A 15,626-nucleotide genomic window follows, 5' to 3' on the forward strand; every position below is an offset into this window, starting at 1 on the left:
CAACCACCCTATTTTCCTATAAAATGTCCCCAGGGTTCTGAGTGTACTGGGCCTCCTGTTGGGTTTCTATAATACTTCTCTCCCTGTCTGTGCTTCTCCCAGAATCTCTCCCTCGCCCTGTTTCTCTGGGTCTCACTGTCATCTCGGACTCTGACCTCTCCCCACCACTCTCAGCCCAGCTCCACCGGGCCGGGTCCTGCTCCCACCTCCGGGCCTGCGTCTCCTTTAAGGCGGGCCCCGCCCTCACTTCCGCGGGCCCCGCCCCCTCCCCTTCTCTCCGGGTCAGCTGGGTGTACCCTGCTTCAGAGGTTGCTGGCCTTGGCTCAGTCCCCATCCGGCCACAGGCGCGATGGCGGCGGCAGCACTGAGAGTCGCAGGGCGGCAGCTCAGCCAACACAGCGGGGCTGGAGCCCCCATCCTCCTACGGCAGGTGAGAGCTGGCGGGACGGCAGAGCCGGATCACTGGGCCTTGGGCCGCGGCAGGGATGGAACTCCTGGGTCTTTTAAGTCGGGAGAGATCTGGGAGTCCCTGGGCTCCGGGCTGGTTCCTGGGTCCTTTACAGAAGTGGGTGCTGAGGACCCTGATTTGAAGGTATTAGAAAGTGGGGACTGATCGGTTCTGATGGAGCAAGTTGCTGGGGCCCCAGACTCCTGACTCTGGGGGAAGGAAGTGTCTGGGGTTTCTGCTTCTGGATCTTAGGAAGGGAATCGAGTCGAGGCCTGGACTCCCCGAGTCCCCAGTGAGTGGGGGTCTGGTTCTGCGCTCTCACCAGCCCCTCAATCCCTTCCCAGATGTTTGAGCCCAAGAGCTGCACCTACACGTACCTCCTGGGTGACAGAGCGTCCCGAGAGGCCATTCTTATCGACCCGGTTCTGGAGACTGCGCCTCGGGATGCCCAGCTGGTCAGAGAACTGGGGCTGCGGCTGCTGTATGCTGGTCAGTCTGGGGACCAGACTCCTAGATCTAAGGGAGGCCGGGGTGGGGGGCTGGGAATCCTGCGTCTCCTCTGCCCTCCTCGACCTGGCGCTCCTCTCTCTCCTAGTGAACACCCACTGCCACGCGGACCACGTTACGGGCTCGGGGTTGCTCCGGTCCCTACTACCCGGCTGCCAGTCTGTCATCTCCCGCCTTAGCGGGGCCCAGGCCGACCTGCACATAGAGGATGGACAGTCCATCCACTTCGGGCGCTTTGTGAGTTGGATGCTTCGTGAGTTGGATGCTGGGTCCCCCAGAGGGTGGTGGCTGGACTTCTTGGACTTAAGGGAAGAGGGGGCTGGTGGCCTGGGTTCCTGACCCAGGTTTCTGTCTCTGGGAGGAGGGAGCCATTAACCCAGGTGCGGCACTGGGGCAAGAGGCTCTGGGTGGGTGTGTTTCTGGCCCATCCCCTTAAGTCAATAGCACTTCCAGAGTTTCCTATGGCTTTGGAGCTGCTCCTTTGGCCTGGCATCTCCATAAAAGTGGACGGGGCTGGAATGCCTTGGCCAGGACTGAGAAAGAGACCCAGCCTTGTCTTCTGAGAGCCACTGTTGGCGAAAGTAGCATCCTGTTGCCCAGGGGCAGGACTGGGTTGAGGCCAGCGAGGTGCTTAGGGTGCAACATTTAAGGAGGTGGTCACTCTCAGGGTGGGTACCTTCCAGTGACTTACCTCCTTAAATGTTGCCCTCTGGGTACAGTCTTGCCTCACCCAGCAGTCTGGCCCCAGCCCTGCTATTGCCTCACACCGGAAAGGTTCCTACCTTTCCTCCTTTCTTTGCTGCAGGCATAATCCACACGTTTCCGGCCAGAATTTCAACCCGGGGCAACATGGAGGGGTGGGGAGGGCCCTGGGGCGGGGGTTGGGGTGGTGGGGAGGGAGTTGTCCTCAGAGGGAAGGGAAACAGCTGGCAGGACTTTTCTCTGATCAGAGTTGCTCAAGATGTAGAGAGTTTGGCTGATTTTGGGGACAGAATGTCAGGTGACAGGGTGAAGACTCAGCCTCCAGGTTAGAAGGTTTTGCTAAATGGGGATGGCTGATGTGAGTCAGAGTATTTAGCTGAAATGAGGGCTGGGGTGGGGATGGGGTCAGAGGATTCAGCTACAGTGGTTACACCCTCTTTATTTCAAGCCTTTTTCTGGAAGCAGGTAAAAAAATTTCATTGTACGTTTATGTAAACTGCACTCAACAGTCAGGTGCTCATAAGCATTTCTTGGGTTGAAAAGCCTTAGAAGAGTTAGAAATGGTTGGATTTTGTGTCAAAATGAGCCTGTTGTTAAACTGAATGAGTGATGTTTTCAATGAATGAATGTTGAAGGTTTTAGCATTGGTAGATTTAGCTTCAGTGTTTGCTTTTTAAAACAGCGTTATTGACATAACTCACAAACCATCAAATTCACCCATTAAAGGCTACAATTCAGTGACTTAGTGTATTCACCGCGTTGTGCATCCATCACTACAATTTTTGAATATTTTCATAACTCCAGAAAGAAACCCCACAGCCCTTAGCTATCACCCCAGCCCCTCCCCCTTTCACCCCTGCATGCTTAGGCAACCACTAACCTACTTTCTGTCTTTATGGATTTAGCTATTCTGGACATTTCATAGAAATGGAATCATACAATATGCGGCCTTTTGTGACTGGCTTCTGTCACTGACCATAATGTTTTTAAGGTTCATCCATGTTGTCGTGTGGATCAGTACTTCATTTCTTTTTCTTGCTGGATAATAATTCCACTGTATAGATAGACCACATTTTATTTATTCATTCATCAGTCTATAGACAATTGAGTTGTTTCCACTTTTTGGCTATTATGAATACTGCTGCTATGAATATTCACATACAAGTTTTTGTGTACACATGTATTTTCATTTCTCTTGGGTATATACCTAGGATGGAATTACTGGGTCATATGATAACTCTATGTTTAGCAGGTTGAGGAACTGCCAGACTATTATCCAAAGTGGCTGTACCGTTTAATGTTCCCACCAGCAGTGGATGAGGGTTCTAGTTCCTCCACATCCTTGCCACCACTTGTTATTATCTGTCATTATGATTATTCAATGTATATTTTTTTGGTTTTCACCTGAGTTCTTTATAAACCTTCAGAGATGGGCACATTTCTTTCTCCCCCTTTTCCTCCTCACACGTTAAAAAAGTTAAATTGTAACGTATGAGGTGTGATCGAAAAATACAGTGAATGTTTACATTAAAAAATGTATTACAGTAAAAGACACATTGCCGTTAATCCCCCTCACAATACTTCTCCTTGCTTCAAACACACTTACCCTATATCCATTTTCTGAAGCAGTTCTGGAAGTCCTCTTTCATGAGTGTCTTTACTTCATCTTTTGTCATGACAAGGCTCCATGTTACACATCGCTTCTGATATGGCAATTTCTGTCAAATACAAACATTATGGTGTGTCCTTATCTACGTTATTCACCAGGTCTGGCACCGTGAGACTTATGGCTCTTCCCCAAAGTCAAAATGACCATATAAGGAAAACGTTTTGAATCGATTCAGGATATTGAAGCCGCCACAATAGTGCAACTAAAGACACTCGCGAAAGAGGACTTCCAGAATGGCCTCAGAAAGTGGCAAGAATGATGGGATAAGTGTGTTCGAAGTGAAGGGGAGTATTTTGAGGGGGATTGATGGCAATGTGTCTTTTACTGTAAAAATTTTTTAAAAAATTTAAACATTCACTGTATTTTTTGATCACACCTCGTACATACGAGTATAATATAGTACAAAGTGCACATATTGTACATGTGCAGCTTGATAAACATTGGAGTATCCACTACCCAGATGCAGATCCAGAACTTACCCCTTCACCCCAGAAGGCTTCCTTGTCCCTTTTCCTGGCCATTGACACTCTGCCAAGGGACCATTCTTCTGTCTTAACCATAGATTAGTCTGTCTGTTCTGGACGTTCTAAACAGGAATCATATAGTGTGTACTTTTTTGTGTCTGGCTTCTTTCACTGTCCATATGTTGTATACAGTTGTAATTCTTTCCTTCTATTGCAATATATAGGGTTGACAAACTTTTTCTGTAAAGAACCAGATAGTAAATACCTTTGGTTTGCAGACCATATGGTGTTTGTTGTACCTATTCAGTTCTGTTGGTGTAAAAGCAGCCACAGACGATGCATAAATGAATAAGCATGGCTGTGCTCCAATGAAGTTTTATTTGTGGCCACTGAAATTTTAATTTCAATAATTTTCACGTGTCATGAAATATTCTTATTTTGATTTCGTTTTCAACCATGACAAAGTATACAAATGATTCTTAGTTTTCAGGCCTTACAAATCTGGTGCATTGGCCATAGCTTACCAACTTCTGGCATAGAGTATTTCATTGTGTGAAGTTATGACAACCTATCCATTCTCCTTTTGGTGGCTGATTCCAGTTTGGAGCTATTATGAATAGCGTTGTTATGAAGATTCTTGTACAAATCTCTTGGTCAACATTACCCTCAGTTCTAAGGAGTGCAATTGCCAGATCACATAACTGACATGTTCGACTTCAGTTTTTTGAACTGGCTGTACATTTTACACTCACAGTGGGCCAAATTTGGATGGTTTCATTGTAGAATGAATTTTTTGTTTTAATAGGCAGTGATAGAGTCTTGGACATTTTACCTCCCTTGAGGGGTGGTAGATTCAGAAAGTTAGTCTTTCCTGTTAAATATGCTGATTGAGAGGGGTGCTGCTCAAGACATTTTCCAGGTCCTACTTTGGAGAGTCTGATTTAATTGTTTCTGGCAGACACAGGAAATCAGGTGATCACCAGTGGCCCACATAAGGATTTCAGTGCTTCATTCTATTTGGAATTAAATATTTGAATTGTGGAACAAATCTTTTCCTCACCCTTATATTTTATGAAAAATTTCAAGCATACAAATGGAAAAAATAAATTTACAGCATACACATCTATCTATCCATCACTCCATCTTATTTTATTTCCACAAAACAAGGAAGAAGTCTTGGATGATGGAGGTTCTGAGTATTTAGCTACAATAGAAAATGACATTTGGGGTGTTCGAGTTTAGAGGGCATAGAAACAATGCATGATTATACCAAGATTAAGTACTTTTGAAGAATGGAGCAAAAGAATAAACCTGGGGATTGAAGGGGAAAGAAGCCGAGAGTTTACTTGCCACCAGGGGGCAGTATGGGCCGTGGGAACTGAAAGGGGGAGAGAGCTGAGGGCTTGCAATGTGATCCCTTTAGTGGGGTTTAGTTGATGGGGGTAGTTTCAGAACATATCGCTGCTGCGGGAAACCGGAAAAGAACGGTTGGGGAGTTGTGTCCCGTGTTTGATGCATCATGGAAGAGAAGAATGAATGTGTTGAAAGAATGGGGGCTAGGCAGGCCCAGCTGGAATATTCTGCAGCTGAGATCACTCAAGTTTCAGGAACAGTTGAGGCTGCTTTAGGTCAAGGTGTTAGGTGTCTGCCACTCACAACTTTTTATGTATTTATTTTTGTGTTTTTAGAAATTTATTTTTCAATTATAGTTGACATACAGTAGTATATTAGTACAACTTTCTATTTTTAATATTTTCACATCTCTAGTACATCGAAATAATAGTACCGATAACATCCTCATTACTCTTCACCTAATGTTGACCAGTTGCTGATATTTTCTAGCAGATTTGCCTTGTTTTTCTCTCTGTATATACTTTTCCCCCTTCGCATGCAAAAGCTAACTTGCAGACATTTCACCCCTAAAAGCTGCTAAGAATAATGGTGTTCTCTCCTATATCAGTACTTCGCACACTCAACCTTTCTGGTCTCATGACTCCTTAAACCTCTTAAAAATTCTGGAGGACCTTACAAAGCTTTTGTTTATGTGGGTTCTATCTAGCAATATTTACTGTATTGGAAGTAAAAGCTGATACTTTTCTTTAAAATTTTTATTGGGGAATATTGGGGAACAGTGTGTTCCCATCAGTTCCAAGTCAAGTCATTGTTTTCAATCTAGTCGTGGAGGATGCAGTTCAGCTCCCAGTCAAGTTGTGGTTTTCACTATAGTTGTGGAGGCTGCAGTTCACTGACCCATGTGGGAATCGAACTGGCAACCTTGGTGTTATGAGCACTGCGCTCTAACCAATTGAGCCAACTGGCCTGAGACTTTTTTTTAGGACACAAGACTATAAAAACATACATCCTTTCAGCTGTCAGAACAATGACATTATCACAGGTCATAGAGCTTCTGGAAAACTCCACTGAACTCTCATGGGAGAGTGAGAGTGAAAAAGGGCAAAAGACATCTTAATACTATTGTAAAAGTAGTTTTGATCTTGGAGACCCTCAGGGTTCCCTTGACTACACTTTGCTAACCATTCTTTTACAAAATCTTGTCACACCTAACAAAACAGACAATTCTTAAATCCAGCCATGTTGAACTTTCTCCAGTTGCCCTAGGACTCATTTTTTACAGCTGTGTTTAGGAACCAGGGCCCACTCAAAGTCCACACATGGCACTTGGCTGCTATGAGGTCTGACAATTAAGTTCGTGAACTTACCACCGTGCACTTACATTGGCAGCGCTGTACAAATAACTCAGTAAGGTTTCATAGCCTTGGTATATCAGTGTCTCACAGCTGTGTTCGTGTTGATATGTGGCGGTGTCTTGCTGAGTGGCGTTCATTATTGTTGGGTGTTTTTGTGTGCTATTACGAGAATGTCTAAGCTTGAATTAGAGCAACGAATAAACATTAAATGTCTTGTTAAACTTGGCAAGAGTGGAAGAGAAATCAGAGATATGTTAGTCCAAGTTTATGGGGATAATGCCATGAAGAAAACAGCAGTGAACAAATGGATTCAATGTTTTTCTGAGAGGAGAGAACATGTCACTGATGAAGAGAGGTCAGGGTGGCCAGTAACGAGCAGAACTGACAAAAACATTGCATAAATTTGTTGAATTGTGTGTCAAAACAGTCAGTTGACTATTAGAAGCATAACAGACCAAGTAAACATTGATAGAAAAGCAGTTAGGAAAATCTTAACTTGTCAGGAAAAAGATGTGTGCAAAAATAGTCCCAAAGGAGCTCACCGATGAACAAAAGCAAAGGAGAGTCAAAGTTTGCCAAGACCCTTTAGAGAGGCAAGACGACGATGTTTAGGGCCATGTTATCACTGGTGATGAGACATGGGTGACCAATATGACCCTGAAACAATGCGTCAAAGTACACAATGGAAGTCAGCCAATTCTCCACCACCAAAAAAGTTCCATCAGTCCAAATCAAGAGTCAAAATGATGTTGCTAACCTTTTTTGATATCAGAAGGATTATTCATTATAAATTTGTACCAACTGGACAAATGTGAATCCAGTTTATTATTTGGAAGTGCTGAAAAGGCTGCATGAAAAAGTTAGATGACCTGAACTTTTGGCCAACAATTCATGGCTCTTGAGTAATGACAATGCACCAGCTCACACGGCACTGTCTGTGAGGGAGTTTTTAGACAGTAAACAAATAACTGTATTGGAACACCCTCCCTACTCACCTGATCTGGCCCCTAATGACTTCTTTCTTTACCTGAAGATAAAGGAAATATTGAAAGGAAGATATTTTGATGACATTCAGGACATCAAGGGTAATACGATGACAGCTCTGATGACCATTCCAGAAAAAAAGTTCCAAAAATGCTTTGAAGGGTGGACTAGGCGCTGGTGTTGGTGCAGAGCTTCCCAAGGGGAGTACTTGGAAGGTGACCATAGTGATATTCAGCAATGAGGTATGTAGCACTTTTTCTAGGATGAGTTCACAAACTTAAGTGTCAGACCTCATATGTCTATTTACTCTCTATTAAATCTAGAAGTTTCATATCCTTGCTGCCCCATAATATTGACCTTAGAAGCGTCCAGCCTGTTGTCTTATAGAATGTCCCACATTCTGGATGTGTCTGATTGTTTCTTCAAGGTGTCATTTAACTTGCTTTTCTAAAACTTCTTGTTATCAACTGAAGTAGATTGTAGATATTTTTGTATTAGTTAATAATAATTTAATAATAGTTAACAACTGCTGAGTGTTTGCATCTCGCCAGGCATTTTGCTAAGTTCTGTAAGTGCGTTTTTGCAGCATTTATCTAGAAGGATTTTCATAATCAAATATTGCTTGCTGCAGGCAGCAGGGAGCGGTAGAGCGTGTGGCAAATATTAGGGTACATGCCCTATTTATAGGGGACACCCACTGCATAATTCAAATTGATTATTCATGTTTAGGAATGTAACCTATCCACAGCCAAGCCTTCTTGTTTGTTTGTTTGTTTGTTTTTAAATAGAAGCTGCAGGTATACATTTTTGAGACGTTTTCCACTTTTTAAGAGTAAACAACAAATTCAGATTTCTAATAACTACTGAGCAGTCCACACAAAGCACTTCTATGGCTGAACCTGACCACTAGGCCTTCATTAGCTCTTTTCTGACAAATAGGTCTCATTAAACCTCATAACCACATAGTGAGATAAAAAATATTTTTCCCATTTTACAGAGAAGGAAGTGCAGAGAGAGTGAAAGTGACTTGCCCAAAAATTATACTGAGAAAGTGGCTGAGCCAGGATTTGAACCCAAGAAGCCATGTGGTTGGTGCCACTAGATCAGTGTTTTTCAAATTTGAAAACATTATTTGTTATTTTTATTATATAGCAATTGTGTGCTGGGTATTTTTCTAAATGCTTTACATAGACAAAATTATTTAATCTTTATAATAGCCCTAAGAGATGGGGGCAATTATCCCCGTTTTACAAATGAGCAGAGAAGCCCAGAGCAGTGAGGTAACTTGTCCAAGGTCACACAGCTAGTGGTAATAGAGCCAAATTTAGAGCCCATGTCATCTGGCTCCAGACACTGCTCATAACCACTAGTCCATGTGCCCCCGCCAAGAGATAAATATTTTACATCTGGATTTAGAACTGAATCCTCAGCTTCATGAAATAACACTTACTCTTACAATCAGGCACTTTGAGATTTCCTATGTCATTCCATTCTACTCCATTCTGTTTTATTCCACTCCACTCCACTTTTTTGTGTCTAGCCCACTTTTTAGGCTCATCATTATATTTCTGGGATTCATTCATATTGTCACATATAGTTATAGTTTGTTCATTCTCATTCTCACTTTGTGCCTCAGTTTCCTCATCTGTAGAATGAGGACAGGATGGCTACCTACCTCATAAGGATGTATGTGGACTGAATGAATATAGCTGTGTCAATCATTTAGAGACAGGTTGGTACAGGAGAAGGGGTCAGTCAATGTCAGGGCTCTTGAAGAATAGGTAGACCCAAATGATGGGAGAAGATGTACCTGGCAGAGAGAATTGCATGGGCAAAGAGGTGTGGAAAAGCCTGGTACTTTCTGGAAATGACCCTGGGGTTCAGAGTAGCGGACTGTGTTGCAGAAAGGAGGATTTTATCGGCCACTGGGCAGGAAAGGTGGGCAGGCACCAGAGCAGGGGCTGAGGAGCCCCTCTAAAGTCAGGCCGAGGAGGGTTTTGAGCAGAGAGGATAGGAATAGGAACCCCTGAGGGGTTGGCTTCATGTGGGAGATGGATTGGAGGCTGGGAGGCCAGGGAGGAGGCTGGTGGTTGGTGCAAGCTGGACGTGATGAGGCGGGAGATGCGCAGGATTATGGGGGCAGATATTTCAGAGAAGGGAAAGGTCAGCTACACAGGGAGGCAAAGCCACTCGCGACATAAACTCAGTCCAAAGGGCCTAAGGAATCTTAATCCATGTGGCAAGCGGGATTTTGCTGAATTGATATTAAAATTTTGTTCAGTTTACACACACACACACACACACACACATACACACACACCTTATATGTACTCTAACTGTACTAGTTATTTACAGCTGTTGTGCTTCTGAGTGGCCAATACAGTACCATAAGTATGGTTAAGTATTTTGAACATTATTCCTGAATATCTATTTATATTTTCAGTTCAAAAGACACCCAAGTTTTTTTGTTTTGTTTTTTAAAATAAGAGAGTATGGAAACACACAAAATAAAAAGTGAAAGATCACTCCTCTATCACCAAAAGGTAATATTCATTTTGGGAGGGTGCGATTTTTCCCACAAGATTTGTGATTTTGCTTTGTAATTGTTTTGCATTGCACATATATCCTTTTGAGTATGAGTTACAAAAGTGTTTGACTGAAATTAACTGAAAAACCGATACAGTAGCTTAAAAAAATAGGAATTTAATTATCTGCTGTAACAGAAAATCTGGAAGGAGTCAGCTCTCTCTGATTTGACAGCACTATCATTTGTGGGATTCTCTTGGCTTTTCCTTCATGGTTGCAAGGTGGCTGCTGCAGCTGCAGCCATCACACCTTGTGTTCAGAGCCAGATGAAATGGAAAGGAGAGGTGACAGTCCCTGTTATCAAGGAGGGAAAAGCTTTCCCAGAAATCTTTAGGAGACTTACTGAGATCTCGTTGGCCAGAGAACTGTGTCCCAGGCCACCCAAGCTGGCAGGGAGGCTGGGGAAGTTCTTTGCTGGGCACAGTGATGCCCCCAACCAAATTGGAGATCTGTGAGAGGATATTGGGTGGAGAAACAGGGTCTGCACATGGTATCCTTCAATAATCAGCAGATGACTGACCTGGACAAGGACGCTAATTGGTAAGAGGGGTCTCTATTAAGATTGGAGGAGTGATGTGGGAGTGGGAACTAAGCTTACAAGTGGTTGTTAGATCATTAGGGTAATAATTTTTCCTGACAATTGCTTCCCTGAACTAAGTGTGGGGATTTAGAGTATGAGAACTCCCGGGGTGGGCATTATTGCATCCATTTGGGTCAGGGGTTCTTAATGGCAGTCTTACAAGTGGCTTTGAGGGGTCAGAAAGTGTGCACATTTGAGATATTGATAGACACTGCTAAGTTGCCCATTAAAATGGCTGTACTGAGTTGTACCCACATCCCAGAAAATGTAAGGGGTTGCCTCAAACACCCTAAGCTACTCTGATAGCTGCCAATCTGGTAGGTGAAAAATAAGAGTTTTTAAATTGAACTTTCTCCTTCCCTTCCTTTCTTTGAAGGGAGATCAAACATCTTTTCAGATGTTTTTTGATGATTTGTTTCCCCTTCTATGAATAGCTTATTTTTTTCTTTTGGGGGGTTTTTTATTGATGCTTAGCAGCTGTTTATATAATATGGATATTCACACTTTATACTTTTTTATACATGTTGCTAATATTATCTCTGAATTTTTTTATCTTTTAACTCTGATTTTGTTCTTTTCTGTAATGAAGTGAAAGTATTAGGTTGGTGCATAAGTAATTGCAGTTTTTGCTGCAATTATTTTTAACATTTTAAACCGCAATTACTTTTGCACCAACCTAATATGTGGTCACATCTGACACCATTTTTCCTTAAGGCACCTGAATTCCTCTTACGCTTAGAAAAACCTTCCCTAACTCAAGATTGTATATATTAATATATATTTTATATATATATATATATATATATATATATATATATATATATATATTTATATATTTCCTTCTAGATTTTTTGTTTTTTTATGTTTAGATCTTTAGTGTATTCTGAATTTTGTATTTTATTTTTAATTTTAAAGTTACATGTTCACTGTTTATAAAAAAGGGTAATATAGGAAAAGCCTAAAGAACAATATATATTTAATGAATACATTTTTAAAAAAGATAACACTGTACAAAAGGCTTTGTAACCTGCTTTTGCCCTTACTGGATATTAAACATTTTTTCATGTCATTAAATATTTGTGTATATTACCATTATATTTTATTTTAGTGATAATTTTAATGACTGTTTAGTCTTCCATATGCTTCTCTTTGTCCTGTTGATTTGCGAGATCTGTTGGTATGTGAAGTATACTGACCACCGTGTGGTATATGTGTTACAAATGTATTCCCCAGCTTATTTGTTCCCTTTAAGTTTTGTTTATGATGTTTTTGTCATTCCAAAACTTCAAAATGATTTAAAGTCAAACCATTGATCTTTTCCTTAATGACTTATGACTTTAGGGTTCACGTTTAGTATTCTTCCCTAACCAGAGGTCATATATTCATTTGTACTTTTGTTGCTATCACAGTTTTATGGTTTTATCTTATTGCCTTTAATTCATTTGCAATTTATTCTGGTGTGAGGTTTGAGCCTGGAAATCTAACTTAATTTTTTACAAAAGAAAGGTTATCTAGAGGTGACCTGGAGGTGGGGTGGGGGCTCCTGGAACCAGTTTCACCACGAGGGCAAAGCCATTGGCTTCTGGGTGACTATCTGTATTCTCCCTCCCCACCAGGCCTTGGAGACCCGGGCCAGCCCTGGGCACACCCCGGGCTGTGTCACCTTCGTCCTGAATGACCACAGCATGGCCTTCACTGGAGATGCCCTGCTCATCCGAGGGTGTGGGCGGACGGACTTCCAGCAAGGTCACAGGCCCCTGCCTGCAGCCTGAGATCTTAGTATAGTTATGTGTGTGCCATGGTTTTAAGTATCAGTTGCAAGAATGAATGAATGAAATGTTAAACTTTCAAGGGGTCAGGATTAAACTCAAGGCATTTGAGCTGCTAGTGTGGGGGAAAAGTTGGATTTATGGCTTAGCTGATGAGGGAACAGTTAGATTGAGGGGTTTAGCTCATAATTATCTATTGCTGTGAAAGAAATTACCCCAGAACCGAATGGCTTAAAATAATGATTAACATTTATTATCTACAGTTTCTGAGAGCTTGGACTCCAGGAGCAGCTTAGCTGGGAGGTTCTGGCTCAGGGTCTTCCATGAGGGTGCAGTCGAGCTGTCAGCCTGGGCTGCGGTCATCTGAAGGTTTGCCTGGGGTGAGAGGATCTGCTTCCAAGGTGGCTCACTAGCATAGCTGGCAAGGTGGCACTGGCTGTGGGCAGGAGGCCTCAGTTCCTCTCCATGTGGACCTCTCCATGGGGCTGCTTGAATGTCTTCACGACATGGCAGCTGGGTTCTCCCAGAGGGAAGGATCAGAGAGAGAGAGAGAGAGGCCCTAATTTTTTAAAATGACCTTTCTCTGAAATTAAACTTGGTCATTTCTGCCATATCTGATTTATTAGATGCAAGTTACTTAGCCCAGGCCATTAAGTCAAAATAATGGGAATTAAGTGCCAACATTTTGAAGAGAAGAGTGTCAAAGTGTTTGTGGACATATTTTAAAATCCCATAACGGGTTTAGCTGCTGGAGATGTGGTAGGGGCAGGTGTGTGTGTGTGTGTGTGTGTGTGTGTGTGTGTGTGTGTTGAGTCCGATTTAGGCGTGTAGCTGCTAGGGGGCAGTTAGATATGAGGATTTAGCTGCTAGGAAGTTGTTAGAGTCAGTGATTTCATTGCTAGGGGGCTGTGTTACATCGGGGTTTAACTGCTGGGAGCAGTCAGATTCAGGAATTTCTCTGTGGGAAGGGATTTCAGAATCTCAGGTTTTTGAGTGTGAGTGTATATGTGTGTGTGTGTGTGATTGACACTAGATTGGAAGGATTTAGCTGCCTTTCAGGAGGGCAAGACTGGATGAGAGAGGGAAGGCAGAGCCACGATGAGCTGGCAGTGGGTAACCAGATCCCCAGGCTGCCTCTTGCTTCCTCTTCCCTCTCTCTCCTTATCTGTCCATCTTGGTCTGTCTTTTTTTCTCTGAGGCTTCTAATCTCCCCTTTCTCCACTCCCAACAGTCAACAGTCACGAAATGTAAGGATTTAGGCTGAAATGAAAGATGGAAAAACATTGCAGTGAGGTTTGCCCCTGCACCAATTGAGGACTTGGGGCTTCTTGTTGGAACCATGTCTCCATTCTCTTCCTTGGCCTCACATCTTCAGTTTCTTATCCTCTATTATAGTCCACCTTCCCTGCCCAGAACCCTTTCCCCATCCCCAGAGTGAGGACCAACTCCTTGGTGCTTCAACGTCTCATCCCAACCTAATTAACAGCCATGCTGAATTTCTTAACCATTCCCCAATTCTTTGTACATGCTGTTCCACCTGCCTAGAATGCCCTTCCCTCTCCTTCTCTACCTAGATAAAGAGGTACTGGCAGGACATGAAGGAGAGGGTTTGCCTATAGTGATTTTATCCTACCACCCTTTTCCTAAGAGAAGGGGTTAAAGGGATGGCTCTTGTCCTCTCGATCCACTGACCTCTGACCTTTCTCTCCCCAGGCTGTGCTAAGACCTTATATCGCTCAGTCCATGAAAAGATCTTCACGCTTCCAGGAGACTGTCTGGTCTACCCTGCTCATGATTATCATGGTGAGGGCTTCCTAGAGGAAGTGTGGCACTTAGAAAACTTACTGTTAATACTATTTATAAAAACAAAAAAAATCCTCATGGTGCATGGGATTACAATTCCCAGAAATTCCTCTGGCCAAAAAGATCAAGTACTGAGTATAGATGTAGAAACTATGACTCTTAGAATACCAGAGAGCATGGGTTTTCCTGGGCCTTCCTTATAGAGCATAGGGAGCTATGTGAAACTACATTTCCCACAGTGCCCATCAACGAGGGAAAGCAATCTCAGGACCATCCTGGGAAAAGCCTGTTAATCCCAGGCCAGAGAGGCACTCCAAAGCATCCTGGGAAATGTAGTTCTGGGCGGCCCAAGGACTGGACTGGTGGACATTCCTCTCCCTCTCTACCAGGGCTCACAGTGTCCACTGTGGAGGAGGAGCGGACTTTGAACCCTCGGCTCACCCTCAGCTGTGAGGAATTTGTCAAGGTTATGGACAACCTGAACTTGCCCAAGCCTAAGCAGATAGGTGAGCTGATGGGAGCCTGGACTCCTGGGTCTGAGGGAGGAGGAGGCTTAAGGCCAGAAATTCAGTTTCCCAAAGAAGGGCTCTTAGGATTTCTGGGTCCCCACTTGGGCCTGGGGGAGGGGAATGTCTGCCAGGGTCCCTTAGTTTCACCCTTGGTTTCTTCCTTTTAGACGTTGCTGTTCCAGCTAACATGCGCTGTGGGGTCCAGGCTCCCCTTTCCTGACATCATCTGTCAGGTGCTCATATCCATTGAAAATGCACTAGGTGGGGTGAGGGGAGAGGTGCCATCCCTGGAACCTCTCTCCTCTCTCCTTCCCGCACCAGCTCCTTGAGCTTCTTAAATAAAAATCTTTGTTTTTTTTTGTTCTGAATCTGACTTCTGTCTGTTTTCTGGGGGAACCAGTTGGGCTTCTGAGCTGAGGTGCCTGGGGTTAGTTCTGGTCCCTGGAAAGGCCAGGTGAGATCCAGCAAGCCCAAAGTAGGAGATATTCTAAGTCACAAGAGCAGAAGCAAACAGATAGCTGGCAGGGCCTTCTTGGCTCCTTGGGTTAGAACACCATGTTGAATTTGAGCCACTTCCCCCTGTGAGACCCAGGATAAGGTAATTCACTTCTCCAGTCCTAGTTTCCTTATCTGTAAAATGAAAATAATAATAATAATAATAATAATAATAATAAGGTAATGTGACTATCTAGTGAGTCCATATTTGTGAGGTGATTGGCACACCGCATGCATGGCAGACTTCTATCAGTGTTAACTATTATCATTGCTACCATTTGGAATGATCTTCCAAGTACTTGCTGGCTTGGAGTGAAAGTGTGCCTAATGGTACCCTCTGTAACATGGACGTTACAGAGAACAAATCTGGCATTAATATTAACAACATGGGTAGACTTTAGA

General features: G+C 43.3%; 1 protein-coding gene across 1 annotated transcript; it reads left to right on the top strand.

Annotated features, from left to right (window-relative positions):
• Nucleotides 1–270: 270 nt before the first annotated feature.
• ETHE1 (ETHE1 persulfide dioxygenase) lies at nt 271–15,097 on the top strand. The gene is made up of 7 exons (XM_019756597.2): nt 271–430; nt 793–937; nt 1,044–1,192; nt 12,265–12,394; nt 14,131–14,220; nt 14,610–14,726; nt 14,897–15,097. The coding sequence occupies exons 1-7, from the start codon at nt 350–352 to the stop codon at nt 14,947–14,949; spliced, it is 765 nt and encodes a 254-aa protein (XP_019612156.2). The 5' UTR covers nt 271–349; the 3' UTR covers nt 14,950–15,097.
• The last annotated feature ends 529 nt before the right edge of the window (nt 15,098–15,626 follow it).

Source organism: Rhinolophus sinicus, linkage group LG11 (genome assembly GCF_036562045.2).
Source record: "Rhinolophus sinicus isolate RSC01 linkage group LG11, ASM3656204v1, whole genome shotgun sequence".
In the NCBI taxonomy this organism is placed as follows: Eukaryota; Metazoa; Chordata; class Mammalia; order Chiroptera; family Rhinolophidae; genus Rhinolophus; species Rhinolophus sinicus.

Excerpts from the sequence above, each read along its gene's own strand:
- ETHE1 (XM_019756597.2), top strand. The coding sequence starts at position 350 with ATGGCGGCGGCAGCACTGAGAGTCGCAGGGCGGCAGCTCAGCCAACAC. Across the intron at positions 12,395-14,130 it reads GCGGACGGACTTCCAGCAAG|GCTGTGCTAAGACCTTATAT; the intron begins GTCACAGGCCCC and ends TTCTCTCCCCAG. Across the intron at positions 14,727-14,896 it reads GCCCAAGCCTAAGCAGATAG|ACGTTGCTGTTCCAGCTAAC; the intron begins GTGAGCTGATGG and ends TCTTCCTTTTAG.